This window comes from Salvelinus alpinus, chromosome 4 (genome assembly GCF_045679555.1).
Source record: "Salvelinus alpinus chromosome 4, SLU_Salpinus.1, whole genome shotgun sequence".
Classification (NCBI taxonomy): Eukaryota; Metazoa; Chordata; class Actinopteri; order Salmoniformes; family Salmonidae; genus Salvelinus; species Salvelinus alpinus.
In genome coordinates, this window is record NC_092089.1 from 30,814,134 (window position 1) to 30,832,931 (window position 18,798).

The 18,798-nt window shown below is 44.0% G+C and overlaps 1 protein-coding gene and 1 long non-coding RNA gene across 4 annotated transcripts in view; both read left to right on the forward strand.

Annotated features, from left to right (window-relative positions):
* The window catches only part of LOC139572293 (thrombospondin type-1 domain-containing protein 4-like), an 86,117-nt gene extending 77,345 nt beyond the window's left edge, over window positions 1–8,772 (forward strand). For all 3 annotated transcript variants that reach the window (XM_071394956.1, XM_071394954.1, XM_071394955.1), the window contains exons 11-17: window positions 1,262–1,391; window positions 1,613–1,817; window positions 2,012–2,185; window positions 2,403–2,570; window positions 3,098–3,277; window positions 4,311–4,458; window positions 6,389–8,772. In XM_071394956.1, the coding sequence (XP_071251057.1) occupies window positions 1,262–1,391; window positions 1,613–1,817; window positions 2,012–2,185; window positions 2,403–2,570; window positions 3,098–3,277; window positions 4,311–4,458; window positions 6,389–6,519 (1,136 nt within the window). In that variant the 3' untranslated portion in view covers window positions 6,520–8,772. The remainder of the gene's footprint in view (window positions 1–1,261; window positions 1,392–1,612; window positions 1,818–2,011; window positions 2,186–2,402; window positions 2,571–3,097; window positions 3,278–4,310; window positions 4,459–6,388) is intronic.
* A 1,483-nt stretch (window positions 8,773–10,255) lies between these two features.
* The window catches only part of LOC139572313 (uncharacterized), an 11,157-nt gene continuing 2,614 nt past the window's right edge, over window positions 10,256–18,798 (forward strand). Inside the window, exons 1-3 of the long non-coding RNA XR_011674376.1 lie at window positions 10,256–10,867; window positions 11,088–11,115; window positions 11,419–11,667. This is a non-coding gene — a long non-coding RNA (uncharacterized lncRNA). The remainder of the gene's footprint in view (window positions 10,868–11,087; window positions 11,116–11,418; window positions 11,668–18,798) is intronic.

Below are 18,798 nucleotides of genomic sequence, written 5' to 3' on the forward strand. Positions count from 1 at the left end.
TTGTAGAGGTCATGTAGTTGACATGTAGGCATCAAGTCTGACCATTTTTATCCCAATAAGGCAACACACTTTGAAAGGCGGCGGTGACCTCGTCAATGACTTGACAAAAGTGATCAGCTCGAACGCATCCTATAACTTTCCTACCAGGCTCCCAGTACAGCAGGGATCATCAACTAGATTCATCCTATAACTTTCCTACCAGGCTCCCAGTACAGCAGGGATCATCAACTAGATTCATCCTATAACTTTCCTACCAGGCTCCCAGTACAGCAGGGATCATCAACTAGATTCATCCTATAACTTTCCTATCAGGCTCCCAGTACAGCAGGGATCATCAACTAGATTCATCCTATAACTTTCCTACCAGGCTCCCAGTACAGCAGGGATCATCAACTAGATTCATCCTATAACTTTCCTACCAGGCTCCCAGTACAGCAGGGATCATCAACTAGATTCATCCTATAACTTTCCTACCAGGCTCCCAGTACAGCAGGGATCATCAACTAGATTCATCCTATAACTTTCCTACCAGGCTCCCAGTACAGCAGGGATCATCAACTAGATTCATCCTATAACTTTCCTACCAGGCTCCCAGTACAGCAGGGATCATCAACTAGATTCATCCTATAACTTTCCTACCAGGCTCCCAGTACAGCAGGGATCATCAACTAGATTCATCCTATAACTTTCCTACCAGACTCCCAGTACAGCAGGGATCATCAACTAGATTCATCCTAAAACTTTCCTACCAGGCTCCCAGTACAGCAGGGATCATCAACTAGATTCATCCTATAACTTTCCTACCAGGCTCCCAGTACAGCAGGGATCATCAACTAGATTCAGCTGCGGGACGATATTTTCTTGAGCGGATGGTCAGGGGGTCAGAACATAATCGACCTTAAGAAGCCCAACAGATATAATATTTGACTAAAACATCATAATTTCTAACCTTGCTTATATTTGTATACAATCACAAATACAGTATCTCTCTATTATGCGTAGGAATAATTTGAACAGATTTTAAAAATTGAAATCAATTGGAGCTGTTTTTCTGGTGTTTTTACAGTCTTTTATGTCCAACAATAAAATAAAAATGGGGGGTGGACTCAGAAAATCAGCCACAGGCCAAATTTGGCCCCTGGGCCCCCAGTCGAGGAACCCTGCATTACAGGGTACTGATGGTGATGGTGATGGTAGTGATGATGATGGTGGTGGTGGTGATGATGATGGTGGTGGTGGTGATGAGGATGATGTGTTTCAGGGTCCCAGTACAGGGCGATCCTGTGTATTAACCGCCATACTGACGAGGAAGTCCCAGACAGGAAGTGTGACTCAGCAACAAGACTCTCCCCTGAGGAGGAGTCCTGCAACACACACCCCTGCCCAGCATTGTGAGTGTGTGGATCTATGAACAGCCATAAGCAATAATCATAGTGTCTAGTGTATATATGTATTAACCCTCTCCTCATCTCCCTCTCCTCTGCGTGTGTGTCTCTGTGTGTGTCTGTGTGTGTCTCTGTGTGTCTCTCTGTGTGTGTGTCTCTGTGTGTCTCTGTGTGTGTGTCTCTGTGTGTCTCTGTGTGTGTCTGTGTGTGTCTGTGTGTATGTGTAGCTTCGAGGCCAGCTCATGGTCAGAGTGCAGTGTGTCTTGTGGTATGGGAGTACAGCAGAGACAGCTTCAGTGCAGACAGAGCTTTGGGAACCGTTCCACCATGGTTCAACCACAACGCTGCTCCAACCTAACCCCACCTGACCTCACCCAGTCCTGCCAGCTACGACTCTGCTCACACTGGGAGATAGGCACCGACTGGAGCTCTGTGAGTATAGAAAGTGTGTGTGTGAGTGTGTGGCAGGGGGGTATGTTAATATTCACACTGGGGAATGGTGTATGTGTGCTTAGTTTGACCTTTATGAGAATGTGTGTTGACGTCTATAGGTTGTGATCCATCCTGTTTTCCAATGTCTTTGTTCTACTCTAGGTTTTCCTAACATTCTCATTTGAACTCAACAGTGCTCAGTGGACTGTGGCATGGGGAAGAGAACTCGTAATGTTCGCTGTGTCAGTGACCATGGCAGTGTGGTGAATGACAAGGAGTGTAACACCAGGCTCCGCCCACAAGGAAGTGAGGACTGTCACATGGGGCCCTGTGTAACCAACTGGTACTTCACTGGCTGGTCCAACACTGTGAGTACTACACCCACACACACACACAGACATACAGACAGACATAGGGACACGGACACACATACAGTACATGCTCATTCTACATCAATACACTAACTTCTCTAATACCTCTCTCTCTCTCTCTCTCTCTCTCTCTCTCTCTCTCTCTCTCTCTCTCTCTCTCTCTCTCTCTCTCTCTCTCTCTCTCTCTCTCTCTCTCTCTCTCTCTCTCTCTCAGTGTTCAGCCCCGTGTGGTCCAGGGGTTCAGAGGAGAGAGGTGTTGTGTCTGACCCGTGGAGGGAGAGAGGGAGGAGAGTGTTTGGGGGACAAACCGGCGGACATGAAGGCGTGTAACGGGGGTCCGTGTGCTCCCACCTACATGTGGTACAGTAGCCACTGGGGTCAGGTAAGAGGAGCAGGGGGTGTGGCAGCCATCGATCAATACTGTTACCAATATAATCCGTCACTTCAATTCAATAATTATTTTTTGGAATGGATGGATAGATATTTACATATAAAAAGAAATGCATAGTACTGTAATGGCAGATGAATAGGAAGAAAATGTAATGTTTTCCCTCTCTTCCCTCTCGTCTTTTGTCCTCTCCTGCCTCTCTTCCCTCTCGTCTTTTGTCCTCTCCTGCCTCTCTTCCCTCTCGTCTTTTGTCCTCTCCTGCCTCTCTTCCCTCTCGTCTTTTGTCCTCTCCTGCCTCTCTTCCCTCTCGTCTTTTGTCCTCTCCTGCCTCTCTTCCCTCTCGTCTTTTGTCCTCTCCTGCCTCTCTTCCCTCTCGTCTTTTGTCCTCTCCTGCCTCTCTTCCCTCTCGTCTTTTGTCCTCTCCTGCCTCTCTTCCCTCTCGTCTTTTGTCCTCTCCTGCCTCTCTTCCCTCTCACTCCTTGCTTCTTTTCTCGCCCTCCTCCCTCTCTTCCCTCCTCCAGTGTAGCGCTCCATGTGGGAATGGAACTCAGCGAAGGGACATCATCTGTGTGGAGAAGATGGGGACAGATTTCAAAGTGGCACCGATCAGCCAGTGTGCCCAGCTGGAAAAGCCTCCCTCGGTGCAGACGTGTGCGATGGAAGCATGTCAGCCTCAGTGGTTTACTACGGAGTGGAGCGCGGTGAGAGAGGGAGGAGAGGAGAGAAGGAGGAGAGGAGAGAGGGAGGAGAGGAGAGAAGGAGGAGGGGAGATAGGGAGGAGAGGAGAGAGGGAGGAGAGGAGAGAAGGAGGAGAGGAGAGAGGGAGGAGAGGAGAGAAGGAGGAGAGGAGAGAGGGAGGAGAGAGGGAGGAGAGAAGAGAAGGAGGAGAGGAGAGAGGGAGGAGAGGAGAGAGGGAGGAGAGGAGAGAGGGAGGAGAGGAGAGAAGGAGGAGAGGAGAGAGGGAGGAGAGGAGAGAGGGAGGAGAGAAGGAGGAGAGAGGGAGGAGAGGAGAAAGGGAGGAGAGGAGAGAAGTAGGAGTGCAGAGAAAGAGGAGAGAGGGAGGAGAGGAGAGAGGGAGGAGAAGAGAAAGGGAGTAGAGGAGAGAGGGAGGAGAGGAGAGGAGAGAGGGAGGAGAGGAGAGAAGGAGGAGAGGAGAGAGGGAGGAGAGAAGAGAAGGAGGAGAGGAGAGAGGGAGGAGAGGAGAGAGGGAGGAGAGGAGAGAGGGAGGAGAGGAGAGAAGGAGGAGAGAGGGAGGAGAGGAGAAAGGGAGGAGAGGAGAGAAGTAGGAGTGCAGAGAAAGAGGAGAGAGGGAGGAGAGGAGAGAGGGAGGAGAAGAGAAAGGGAGTAGAGGAGAGAGGGAGGAGAGGAGAGGAGAGAGGGAGGAGAGGAGAGAGGGAGGAGAGGAGAGAAGGAGGAGAGGAGAGAAGGAGGAGAGAAAGAGGAGAGAGGGAGGAAAGGAGAGAGGGAGGAGAGGAGAGAAGGAGGAGAGGAGAGAGGGAGGAGAGGAGAGAAGGAGGAGAGGAGAGAAAGAGGAGATAGGGAGGAAAGGAGAGAGGGAGGAAAGGAGAGAGGGAGGAGAGAAAGAGGAGAGAGGGAGGAAAGGAGAGAGGGAGGAGAGGAGAGCAGGAGGAGAGAGAACATAATTACGACCTTGAATTGCAGTTGGTTGTTGATCACGAGAAAGATGTTGACCATCCTCCTCTCTCTTTCTCCTCTTCTATCTCTCTCCCTCAGTGCTCTCGTTCCTGTGGTAAGGGGCAACAGATCAGAGAAGTACGGTGTCTCACACCTGACAAACAGCACAGCCCAGAATGCTCCCTTACAGACAAACCTGACCAGGAGCAGCTCTGCAATACCATACCCTGCAGTCCACAGGTCGCAGGTGTGTGTGTGTGTGTGTGTGTGTGTGTGTGTCTGTGTGTGTGTGTGTGTGTGTGTGTGTGTGTGTGTGTGTGTGTGTGTGTGTGTGTGTGTGTGTGTGTGTGTGTGTGTGTGTGTGTGTGTGTGTGTGTGTGTGCGTACTGTATGTTTACAGTGCCTTCAGAAAATACTTTTTCCACATGTGGTGTTACAAAGTGGAGTTAAAATGGACTTCATTGTCATTTTTTATAAATGATCTACACAAAATACTCTGTAATGTCACTGCAAAAAATAAATAATAATAATTGTATATATGGAAAATAAAACACTAATATGTCTTGATTAGATAAGTATTCAACCCCCTGAGTCAATACATGTTAGAATCACCTTTGGCAGTGATTACAGCTGTGAGTCTTTCTGGGTAAGTCTCTAACAGCTTTGCACAACTGGATTGTACAATATTTTCCCATTTATTCTTAAAACAATTATTCAAGCTCTATCAAGTTGGTTGTTGATCATTGCTAGACAGCCATTTTCAAGTCTTGCCATAGATTTTCAAGCCAATTTAAGTCAAACTGTAACTAGGCCACTCAGGAACATTCAGTATCGTCTTGGTAAGCAACTCCAGTGTATATTTGGCCTTGAAAGGTATATATTTTTCCTGAATTCATCTCCTAGTGTCTGTTGGAAAAGCAGACTGAACCAGGTTTTTCTTTAAGATTCTGCCTGTGCTTAGCTCTATTTAGTTTATTTTTATCCTAAAAAACTCCAGAGGCCTTGCCGATGACAAGCATACCCATAACATGATGCAGCCACCACCATGATTGAATATATGGAGAGTGGTACTCAATTATGTGTTGTGTTGAATTTGCCCAAAACATATCTTTGCCACATTTTTTGCAGTATTACTTTGGTGCCTTATTGTAAACAGAATGTATATATATTTTTTTTCTGTACAGGCTTCCTTCTTTTCAGATTTATGTTAGTATTCTGGAGTAATTACAATGTTGTTGCTCCATCCTCAGTTTTCTCCTATCATAGCCATTAAACTGTTTTAACATCTCAATTGGCATCATGGTGAAATCCCTGAATGATTCCCTTCCTCTCCAGCAACTGAGTTAGGAAGGACACCTGTATCTTTGTAGTGACTGGGTGTATTGCTACACCATCCAAAGTGTAATTAATAACTTCACCATGCTCAAAGGGATATTCAAGTCTGCTTGATTTTTTACCCATCTACCAATCGGTGCCCTTCTTTGCGAACCATTGGAAAACCTCCCTGGCTTTCGTGGTTAAATCTGTGCTTGAAATTCACTGTTTGACTGAGGGACCTTACAAATAAATGTATGTGTGGGATACAGAGATGAGGTAGTCATTTAAAAATCATGTTAAACACTATTATTGCACACAGAGTGAGTCCATGCAACTTATTATGTGACATGTTAAGTACATATTTACTCCTGAACTTATTTAGGTTTGCCATAAAAAAGGTTGAATACTTATTGACTCAAGACATTTCAGCTTTTCATATTTTATTGATTTGTAAACATTTGTAAAAACATAATTCCACTTTGACATTATGGGGTATTGTGTGTAGATTAGTGACACAAAATCTCAATTTAATCCATTTTAAATTCAGGCTGTAACAACAAAATAAGTCAAGGGGTGTGAATAATTTATGAAGGCACTGTACAGTATGTGTGAGTGTGTGTTGCTTGTGAGATTTGAAATCTAACCCTTTCTTTCCCCTCTCCTCTCCTCCTCTTCCCTTTCTCCTCCTCTTCCCTCTCCCCCTCTCTTCCTCCCCTCCACTCTTCCCTCTCCCCCTCTCTTCCTCCCCTCCACTCTTCCCTCTCCCCCTCTCTTCCTCCCCTCCACTCTTCCCTCTCCCCCTCTCTTCCTCCCCTCCACTCTTCCCTCTCCCCCTCTCCTCTGCTCTACTCTCTCTGTAGATGAGAACTGCAGGGACCGGCGTCATAACTGTGTGATGGTGGTTCAGGCCAGACTGTGTGTCTACTCCTACTACAAGACTGCCTGCTGCGCCTCATGTACCCAGAGTGCTCAGCGGGCCAAGAGGCACTGACCAGCCAATAACAGGCTTCCAGCCGAGGTCAGCCAGGGGTCAGGGTTTAAGGGGTTAGAAGTCAAAGCGCAGGTTACCATAGAAATGATCAAACCATAGAAATGGAGTGGGTAGAGTGGATATATTACCACATAAAGTGGGGATTGAATTGTGTTCTGGGCCAGATGTACAGCCTTTATAGAAGGGATGTTTTGGAATGTGAGTTAATTTGTTACTTACTACATTTCTTACATTTTATGGGTTATCTGCATATGCAAAAAAAGTCCCAATGACATTGTACAGAGCTCCATAATATGGAACATATCTGATTTCTATGTCCACTCTTTCTGTTTCTATGGCTGAGAGATGCTGTGGATGATGTATGTACACCCAGGACCTGGGTCCAGAGCTCTGTCCCAGTAGCCAAACTTGTATACTACTTAGTGTGAGGTGAAGTATTGTCCATGCATACTATGTAGTATGCTAGTATGGATAGATGGGACCCAGAAGGTATAACCCAATAGCAGTGTGAAACCTGCTGGAAGTTTCTATGATGTATGTTTTCTATGTTTGTGTTCTATATGCCAAAAAACTATTTTAAATGTCTCCTCAGTGTTTATACAGCATCATCAACATTTGGTGAAAACATACCAAAATGTAAAATGTTTTTAAAGAACAATAGTGGAGAGATGTCCATAACCTGAGAACGCCCCCAATATGAAAACAAGCAGGGGTAGAATGAAACGACTGTATGGTCTATTGGTGACTGTCCAGGTATCCAACCTGTGCCCTCACGACTGTTAGCCCACTGAACTAAAGCCAAGGCATTACCCCTGAGAGCTAATACCAGTGTTCAGGTCTCAGCCAAGGTTACACCCAACCACCTCTGCTACATACAGAAAATATACCACTACCTGAGACATTTCAATTGTTTCATCTGACCCATCAATATGTTCAATTGAAATAACATTGTATTAATTTATGCATTCATTTTCAGAAATGCATTTGCCACAATATGCTGAAGAGCAAGCTCTGTCTTAAAGGTCCAATTCAGCTGTTTTTATCTCAATATCAAATCCTTTCTCGGTAACAATTAAGTACCTTACTGTGATTGTTTTCAATTAAAATGGTCAAAAAGAAACAAAATAACTTCTTAGCAAAGAGCAATTTCTCAAGCAAGAATTTTGCTAGGAAACTGAAAACTACTGTAGCTGTTATTGGCAGAGAGGTTTGAAACTATTTCTCTTGTTGGTCTCTTAACTAACTGGTGATGTCACCATGCAGACCAAAAGTCCACCAAAACAGGGAGACATTTCAGGCGGTCTTTTCAAACAGCTTTTACACTAAAATGGCATTATCATCATTTTCACAATTTCACAGTATTATTCCAAACTCATAGTGTGGAAGGATATATAAAACACAGGTAAATCACGTGTTTGAGTGCACTGGGCCTTTAGCTCCCAAAGGAGCAAGTTGTGACAGTAGCAAGTAACATCTCCCTAACTAATTTGTGTTTTTACTGAAAATGTTTAAAAGGGTTCTGTCTTGGACTTAAACAAAGCTCATTTTAACGGATATTGCCCCTATGCCTTGACATAGTTGTAACATGTTACTACTGTATGTTACGTCTACAGCATACAGACACACGAACACACACTCCACAGGTGAACGATGTGTATATTTGTCAGTCAATATTATATTTGTATGTCTATATTTCTGTGTGAACATATACTTAATATACATATACATAAATATCTCCTATATTGTGGTATGATTTGAATTTTAGGCATACTGTATATGTTAACTGTATGCATACATTCATATAAAAGTATTCATATTTTTCAGTCATCATATTAAGAAGAACAAATTATATTTTGCGACCCTTGGATGGTGTGTGTTTGTCTTCCTGTCTCTGTGAAGTTGCTTATTTGTGTTTATTTGTGTGAGTATGCAGCCGTGGGTGTATTCTTGTATGAGTCTATCTGTGAATGTCATTTTCATGTTTTAAATCGTTTTTAGTCGAAACAAAAAGTTTTATATTAAAAAGTCTGAAAAAAAGGATAGTAATTTATCTATTATAAAAAATACATGTAATTTATTTTTTTTCTTAAGAGGAGCTGTAGCAAATTCCCTTTGTTGCTACCATGTCAGAGTTTATGATCAGAAGTTATTGCGTAGAAGTATATGGATGTTGTATTATTTTGAAAAAGGCAAACGAGTGTGTGGAAAATGCTATCACAAACTTAATTTGAAATAAAAACTGAAACCAGAAAATAGTTAGCCTTTTTCTATTTTGTGCACTTTTCTTTCCCCCAATTAGCAGGCCTAAATGTCCACTGAGACCTACAGTACATTGTAATAAAGTAGACCTTCATATCCTCAACAGTGGCCAGGTGGCGGTATTGTGTGCTTGTAAAGCTGTAGCCGACTTGTCTTCCCTTGTTCAGAATAGACTAGTTTGTGTTGTGATAATAACTCAAGCAAGCTTAATATGACTTCATGCATCTTAACGTTTCCTCTACGAACAAACGACACCATTCTGGGTATAAATGCTAAACTGACCGTAAATCAGGATCTATAGGGGGCAATTTCGCCCTATTCTAGCCCTAGGCCTACTCCACAGACGACAGAGAAACCGAAAAGCCCCCAGTTCTGACACCACCATGAAAGAAGCCCGAGCATCAGTTCCTCATGCATGCTCGTGCTGTTGCCTACAGCTACGCTCAGTGATACGGTGTAGATCCCCGGGGTAGGCCGCGCGTGCCGTCCAGCGGCTTGTGCCTGGTATAGACCCCGCGTGTGTGAACTGACGATATATAACGGTGGGGGGCAGTAGGCGGGGAGAGGGGGGCATGAGGTGGTGGGAGGCAGATGGTGACCTTTCAGAGTAAATTACCCTGAACTCTCTGACTCCTCTCCTCAAGCGCGAGGGGGGTGGCAGAAGCAAAAAACAAACACACACCCGAAAGAGACCAAAGAGAACCCCACCAGCAATAAAGATGGGTTAAAAAGCTTCATAGTTTGATGAAGGTTGTAAATATCTTGGTTCAGGACCATGGACAGATGAGGTCTGCTGTGCCTGTCTGTATCAGAGCGGTGAGGATCCCTCCCTCAGTAGGCTGATACGACGGTGTATTATTGTAGGTTAAGTCATACTGTTAGATCAGTGTAGTCTGTAGTATAGGCCTATCTTCTTCTCTATTTTCGCTCTCTCCCCTTTCTCTCGCACATTAGGCTAGCCTATTTGTGCACATCATGGATATGATTACGAATTTAGCGTTTGTTCAACACGCAGAAGAGAACTGGTTAGGGCAACCTCAAGGCTGGCGTGTGTGTGTTGTGTGCGCAGCTGTAGTCGTGACGCCGCTCGCGCGCGCTGGTAGTATGGCAGGCTTCAGCACCACGGCCAGAGCTCGCGGCCAGAACAATAGGCAACACGGCGTTCCAGAACTACAGGCACCGTCCACGAGCACACACACACTGGACACTAACGTAGACATAGTCAAAGCTTGTTTGAAAAGGCTTATACAAATTGTCGACTAATCCTGGTTTTGATAACTGAAATAGCTGTCCATATATATTCCACAGTGTTCCCTATATGCTACTTTCAGGGCTAAAAGGTGTAGGCTAAGCCTACGAAAAATAAAATGGGTTTTCTTTTTAAGGTTGGAGTAGAGTTTTTGACGGTCCCTGCCTTTTACGTCACAGCCTGTCAACCGCTCGAGGGAGCGGGGGGAGGGAGGGCAGGATAGAGAGAGAGGGAGACACCGGCAGACGACGTCAAAAGCAACGGTAGCCTATACACTGAGGGAAAAGAGGGGTAGCGCGGGAGGGAAACGTTAGATATTAATAAGTATTTTTTAATATATGTGTTAGCCCTTAAATGTCTATATAAATGGACTGCTGGATTTATCAATAGCTGGTTGCTGCGGAAATAGTTTTTAAGAATATAGCCTTGTAGCCTAATTATTGCAGAAATTTGACTATTCTAACAGACAGGGCAGTACTCAGAGAGTGACTGGATTTACCGGATTTGCCAAGAGTCGTGACGAGAGGATAGAGCAAATAACGGATCACCAAGGCACCGGGTTGAGGATATGTGATCTGATGATCGCTTGCCAAGACGTGAGACCTTAACGGGAGCAGCAACTCCACTGATCTGTTACGGATTCGAAACCGGGAGAGGGAGCGATTGGCACAAAGAGCGGAGAACGAATCGCATTGAGCCTCCTATTCCCCGAGGGAGGATAACAGGAGACGCGCACTGAAGACAACAACGCCACGGCAAAACGTGGAAAAATAAACAAAATAATCTCAAATTACTCTGGGGATTATTTTACAACGTGGAGTGAAGGATCTCTTGAAATCGGTAGGATTTTTAAGACCAAAGCTCCATATTGTGTTTTTGTGCGCATGTGTTTTGTGTGTGTTTTGTGTGTATGTTGAGCCGGGGCGGACAAAGAGATGAGCCCCCATACGTTGACATCCAATGAGTGTATGTAACCTACAGCTGGCCAAACAAAGAAACCGCTCACAGCCGCTCTACAGTGCTCATCTACCGTCTAAACCATATATTTTCCTTTCCCCAGGGGCTCCGAACACTCTCACGTCCTAAAGGTAATATATCCGTTTTATTGATATTTAATTTTAATTTCTGTTTTATGGCAATTTAAATGTCTTAATTATTTTTTGATTGGCTGATCATCATTTGCATAATTGTTTTTATGAGAGGCGCGAGTGCCATTGTTTGTGTCAATAGGCTTATATTGTAAAGATATGAGAATTCATCCAAAAATACTGATTTGGTTTCATTCAATTAATCAATGATTATTCTATATTGTGAAAAAAAGAAAATAACACATTTACATATCTTGTTTTTATGTCCATCTCCTTTTCCTTCTCTCCTCCAACACCCTCCAGCTCTGGTCGCTCCTCTCCAGAGGACCACGACTCTGCTCGCACTCACCCCGCTCTTCTCACCTCGAACCCCGCAGAGCGCCTGTCGTTCTCCTCGCTGTGTCCCGATGAAGGAAGCCGACGCGATCAAGCTGTTCGTGGGGCAGATTCCTCGGAATCTAGAGGAGAAGGACCTCAAACCGATCTTTGAACAGTTCGGGAAGATCTACGAGCTGACGGTGATAAAGGACAAGTACACCGGCATGCACAAAGGTAGGCGAATAATGGGAACCCAGCCACCTGTAGAAATAATTCCGGACACAAATAGGCATTTGGGCTAGACTACTCACTGGCAGACAGACAGGCAGACACCCACAAATAAACAAACACACACACACACACACACACACACACACACACACACACACACACACACACACACACACACACACACACACACACACACACACACACACACACACACACACACACACACACACACAAACATACAGCTACAGGAGATTAAGACACACACTTAAAAATATACACCCACTTAAAGATCAAGTGTGTGTGCTGGTCTAGGTTGATAGTAATGCTGGTGTAGGTTGATAGTAATGCTGGTCTAGGTTGATAGTAATGCTGGTGTAGGTTGATAGTAATGCTGGTGTAGGTTGATAGTAATGCTGGTCTAGGTTGATAGTAATGCTGGTGTAGGTTGATAGTAATGCTGGTCTAGGTTGATAGTAATGCTGGTGTAGGTTGATAGTAATGCTGGTGTAGGTTGATAGTAATGCTGGTGTAGGTTGATAGTAATGCTGGTGTAGGTTGATAGTAATGCTGGTCTAGGTTGATAGTAATGCTGGTGTAGGTTGATAGTAATGCTGGTGTAGGTTGATAGTAATGCTGGTGTAGGTTGATAGTAATGCTGGTCTAGGTTGATAGTAATGCTGGTGTAGGTTGATAGTAATGCTGGTGTAGGTTGATAGTAATGCTGGTGTAGGTTGATAGTAATGCTGGTCTAGGTTGATAGTAATGCTGGTCTAGGTTGATAGTAATGCTGGTCTAGGTTGATAGTAATGCTGGTCTAGGTTGATAGTAATGCTGGTCTAGGTTGATAGTAATGCTGGTCTAGGTTGATTGTAATGCTGGTCTAGGTTGATAGTAATGCTGGTCTTTAAGGAATACCTAGGATAGGATAAAGTAATCCTTCTAACCCCCCCCCCCCCCCCCCCCCCTTAAAAGAGTTAGATGCACTATTGTAAAGTGGTTGTTCCACTGGATATCATAAGATGAATGCACCAATTTGTAAGTCGCTCTGGATAAGAGCGTCTGCTAAATGACTTAAATGTAAATGTAATGTAATGGTGTAGGTTGATAGTAATGCTGGTGTAGGTTGATAGTAATGCTGGTGTAGGTTGATAGTAATGCTGGTGTAGGTTGATAGTAATGCTGGTCTAGGTTGATAGTAATGCTGGTGTAGGTTGATAGTAATGCTGGTGTAGTAGCACTATCATTGATGTAAACACTTCCACAGTAGAGTAGGCTGTCTGTTTAGCATGTGTCTGATGATGGGTCACCATGGAAACACTGTCACTTATCACCCTCTCCTGATCACATACAGTACCAATCAAAAGTTTCGACACATCTACTCATTCAAGGGTTTTTCTTTATTTTACTATTTTTTACATTTTAGAATAATAGTGAAGACATTAAAACTATGAAATAACACAAATGGAATCGTGTATTAACCAAAAAAGTGTTAAACAAATCCAAATATATTTTAAGTTTTAGATTCTTCAAAGTAGCCACCCTTTGCCTTGATGACAGCTTTGCACACTCTTGGCATTCTCTCAACCAGCTTCATGAGGTAATCACCTGGAATGCATTTCAATTAACCGTTGTGCCTTGTTAAAAGTTAATTTGTGGAATTTATTTCCTTCTTAATGTGTTTGAGCCAATCATTTGTGTTGTGACACGGTAGGGGTGGCACACAGAAGATAGCCCTATTTGGTAAAATACCAAGTCCATATTATGGCAAGAACAGCTCAAATAAGCAAAGAGAAACAACAGTCCATCATTACTTTACGACATGAAGGTCAGTCAATCCAGAAAATTTCAAGACCTTTGAAAGTTTTTTCAAGTGCAGTCGCAAAAACCATCAAGCACCATGATTGAACTGGCATTCATGAGGACCGCAACAGGAAAGGAAGACCCAGAGTTACCTCTGCTGCACAGGATAAGTTCATTAGAGTTACCAGCCTCAGAAATTGCAGACCAAATAAATGCTTCACAGAGTTCAAGTAACAGACACATCTCAACATCAACTGTTCAGAGGAGACTGCGTAAATCAGGCCTTCATGGTCGAATTGCTGCAAAGAAACTACTACTAAAGGACACCAAAAATAAGAAGAGACTTGCTTGGGCCAAGAAACACGAGCAATGGACATTATACAGGTGGACATCTGTCCTTTGGTCTGGAGTCCAAATTTGAGATTTTTGGTTCCAACCGCCTTGTCTTTGTGAGATAAAGTGTAGGTGAACGGATTATCTCTGTATGTGTGGTTCCCACCATGAAGCATGGAGGAGGAGGTGTGATGGTGTGGGGGTGCTTTGCTGGTGACACTATCTGTGATTTATTTTGAATTCAAAGCACACTTAACCAGCATGACTACCACAGCATTCTGCAGCGATACGCCATCCCATCTGATTTGTGCTTAGTGGAACTATCATTTGTTTTTCAACAGAACAATGACCGAACACACCTCCAGGCTGTGTAAGGGCTATTTGACCAAGAAGGAGAGTGAGAGAGTGCTGCATCAGATGACCTCACAATCATCCGACCTCAACCCAATTGAGATGGTTTGGAATGAGTTGGACCGCAGAGTGAAGGAAAAGCAGCAACAAGTGCTCAGCATATGTGGGAATTCCTTCAAGGCTGTTGGAAAAGCATTCCAGGTGAAGCTGGTTGAGAGAATGCCAAGAGTGTGCAAAGCTGTCATCAAGGCAAAGGGTGGCTACTAAAATATTAAATATATTTTGATTTGTTTAACACTTTTTTGGTCACTACATGATTCCATGTGTTATTTTATAGTTTTGATATCTTCACTATTATTCTACAATGTAGAAAATAGTAAAAAATAAAGAAAAACCCTTGAATGAGTAGGTGTGTCCAAACTTTTGACTGGTACTGTATATCAAACAGTGTCTTCTGGGAGAGGATGGGGGAAGTGGGGAGTATATTCTTTCTCTCTGTTTCTCTCTCTCACACTCTCTAATCCTCTAGTGTCTGTGCACGTGCGTACACACGTGCACGTGCGTGTACTCAGTCGTGAGCTTGGTTGGTTTTTGGATCACTGTCGTCCTGATCTCTCTGTTTATCTCTCCGTCCCAGCCCTCCCTCACCTTAAATGGGAAAACATGGAATGCGGTCCAATCTGTAGGTTAAACATTGGGATTTTCTGGGAAAAGCCAACAGCTCTTACATTATTAGAGAGATGGGCATAAAGACATCCTCTATGACTGGAGAGCAGCCTGTCATATCCTTATAAATACTCCCTAACCTCTCTCTCTCTCGCCTTCTCTCCCTCTCTCTCTCTCTCTCTCTCTCTCTCTCTCTCTCTCTCTCTCTCTCTCTCTCTCTCTCTCTCTCTCTCTCTCTCTCTCTCTCTCTCTCTCTCTCTCTCTCTCTCTCTCTCTCTCCTGTTAGCAGGTGTCCTGACCCTTAGCCTTTAAGCCATGACCCCAAGTCACTCTAGTTCATATGATGGGTGTTATCTTAATGTCTGTCTAACCCTGGCATACCTCTAGTCTAGTATACAGTCACACACACACACACACACACACACACACACACACACACACACACACACACACACACACACACACACACACACACACACACACACACACACTAGGTAGACCCATTTTTCTGACCTGGGGTGTTATGTAACAGCTTAGCCGTTTCTCCAGTCAGTATAATGGAGTGGTAAGCCTACTGATTCAAGCCTGCTGAGAGGGAGACCATCTCAAGTTTGGAGAATCCCCTTTAGAGCTGCAACAATAAGCCCATCTTTAAGAGGGCCCTGTGTGTGTGTGTGTTTGGAGGGGGGGGGGGGGTCATTGTTAATTTCTATTAAGTGTGTGTGTGTTTGGAGGGGGGGGGGGGTCATTGTTAATTTCTATTAAGTGTGTGTGTGTTTGGAGGGGGGGGTCATTGTTAATTTCTATTAAGTGTGTGTGTATTTGGAGGGGGGGGGGGTCATTATTAATTTCTATTAAGTGTGTGTGTGTTTGGAGGGGGGGGGGTCATTGTTCATTTCTATTAAGTGTGTGTGTGTGTGTTTGGAGGGGGGGGGGGTCATTATTAATTTCTATTAAGTGTGTGTGTGTTTGGAGGGGGGGTCATTGTTCATTTCTATTAAGTGTGTGTGTGTTTGGAGGGGGGGGGGGGGTCATTATTAATTTCTATTAAGTGTGTGTGTGTTTGGAGGGGGGGTCATTGTTCATTTCTATTAATTGTGTGTGTGTTTGGAGGGGGGGGTCATTGTTAATTTCTGTTAAGTGTGTGTGTGTTTGGAGGGGGGGGGGGGTCATTGTTAATTTCTATTAAGTGTGTGTGTGTTTGGAGGGGGGGGGGTCATTGTTCATTTCTATTAAGTGTGTGTGTGTTTGGAGGGGGGGTCATTGTTCATTTCTGTTAAGTGTGTGTGTGTTTGGAGGGGGGGGGGGTCATTGTTAATTTCTATTAAGTGTGTGTGTGTTTGGAGGGGGGGGTCATTGTTAATTTCTATTAAGTGTGTGTGTGTTTGGAGGGGGGGGGGGGGTCATTGTTCATTTCTATTAAGTGTGTGTGTGTTTGGAGGGGGGGGTCATTGTTAATTTCTATTAAGTGTGTGTGTGTTTGGAGGGGGGGGGGTCATTGTTCATTTCTATTAAGTGTGTGTGTGTTTGGAGGTGGGGGGTCATTGTTAATTTCTATTAAGGGTGTGTGTGTTTGGAGGGGGGGGGGTGGTCATTGTTAATTTCTATTAAGTGTGTGTGTGTTTGGAGGGGGGGGGTGGTCATTGTTAATTTCTATTAAGTGTGTGTGTGTTTGGAGGGGGGGGGGTTATTGTTCATTTCTATTAAGTGTGTGTGTGCGCTTTGTAGAGGTGTTCTAATCTTGCTGTTGTTATAAGTGTGTGCGTGTGTGTGTCTCGTTGTGGGTATCTGTGTTTGTCTCTACAGTATGTCTGTGTGTGTCTCTGTGTGTCATTATGTGTGTGTCTCTGTGTCTCTGTGTGTGTCATTATGTGTATTTCTCTGTGTGTGTATGTTTCTGTGTGTGTCTCTGTGTCTCTGTGTGTGTCATTATGTGTGTGTCTCTGTGTGTGTATGTTTCTGTGTGTGTCTGTGTGTGTCATTATGTGTGTGTCTCTGTGTGTGTCTTTTTATCTCTGTGTGTGTCTCTGTGTGTGTCATGATGTGTGTTTCTCTGTGTGTCTGTGTGTGTCATTATGTGTGTGTCTCTGTGTCTCTGTGTGTGTCATTATGTGTGTTTCTCTGTGTGTGTATGTTTCTGTGTGTGTCTCTGTGTCTCTGTGTGTGTCATTATGTGTGTGTCTCTGTGTGTGTCATTATGTGTGTGTTTCTGTGTGTGTATGTTTCTGTGTGTGTCTGTGTGTGTCATTATGTGTGTGTCTCTGTGTGTGTCTCTGTGTGTGTCTCTGTGTGTGTCATTATGTGTGTTTCTCTGTGTGTCTGTGTGTGTCATTATGTGTGTGTGTCTGTGTGTGTCTCTGTGTGTGTCATTATGTGTGTGTCTGTGTGTGTCATTATGTGTGTGTCGGTGTGTGTCTCTGTGTGTGTGTTGTTTAGTCATGCTGGACAGGGCTGAGGGTTCTGTAAGCGTTCTGAGCTAGCATGTTGCTCTGCTGTGTGTGTAACAACTCTGAGAACAGCCCTGGTTAACTTGCTGCCTGTTGTCTTAGTGGTGGTGACAGGTTTGTGACAGGTGTAGGAACAACACTGGCCAGCTGCTCTACCTACACACAGGTACGAGAGAGAGAGAGAGAGAGAGAGAGAGAGAGAGAGAGAGAGAGAGAGAGAGAGAGAGAGAGAGAGAGAGAGAGAGAGAGAGAGAGAGAGAGAGAGAGAGAGAGAGAGAGAGAGAGAGAGAGAGAGAGAGAGAGAGAGAGAGAGAGAAAGAAAGAGAGAGAGAGAGAGAGAGAGAGAGAGATCACTAAAACAATACAGAAATACACTACGGAAAAAGAAGGAACAGCACGTCAGAAATCAGCTCAATGTAATTGAAGACTCCATAGACTCTAACCAATTCTGGGAAAATTGGAAAACACTAAACAAACAACAACACGAAGAATTATCTATCCAAAATGGAGATGTATGGGTAAACCACTTCTCCAATCTTTTTGGCTCTATAACAAAGAATAAAGAGCAAAAACATATACATGATCAAATACAAATCCTAGAATCAACTATTAAAGACTACCAGAACCCACTGGATTCTCCAATTACCTTGAATGAGTTACAGGACAAAATAAAAACCCTCCAACCCAAAAAGGCCTGTGGTGTTGATGGTATCCTTAATGAAATGATCAAATATACAGACAACAAATTCCAATTGGCTATACTAAAACTCTTTAACATCGTCCTTAGCTCTGGCATCTTCCCCAATATTTGGAACCAAGGACTGATCACCCCAATCCACAAAAGTGGAGACAAATTTGACCCCAATAACTACCGTGGAATATGCGTCAACAGTAACCTTGGGAAAATCCTCTGCATTATCATTAACAGCAGACTCGTACATTTCCTCAATGAAAACAATGTACTGAGCAAATGTCAAATTGGCTTTTTACCAAATTACCGTACAACAGACCATGTATTCACCCTGCACACCCTAATTGACAACCAAACAAACCAAAACAAAGGCAAAGTCTTCTCATGCTTTGTTGATTTCAAAAAAGCCTTCGACTCAATTTGGCATGAGGGTCTGCTATACAAATTGATGGAAAGTGGTGTTGGGGGTAAAACATACGACATTATAAAATCCATGTACACAAACAACAAGTGTGCGGTTAAAATTGGCAAAAAACACACACATTTCTTCACACAGGGTCGTGGGGTGAGACAGGGATGCAGCTTAAGCCCCACCCTCTTCAACATATATATCAACGAATTGGCGCGGGCACTAGAACAGTCTGCAGCACCCGGTCTCACCCTACTAGAATCCGAAGTCAAATGTCTACTGTTTGCTGATGATCTGGTGCTTCTGTCACCAACCAAGGAGGGCCTACAGCAGCACCTAGATCTTCTGCACAGATTCTGTCAGACCTGGGCCCTGACAGTAAATCTCAGTAAGACCAAAATAATGGTGTTCCAAAAAAGGTCCAGTCACCAGGACCA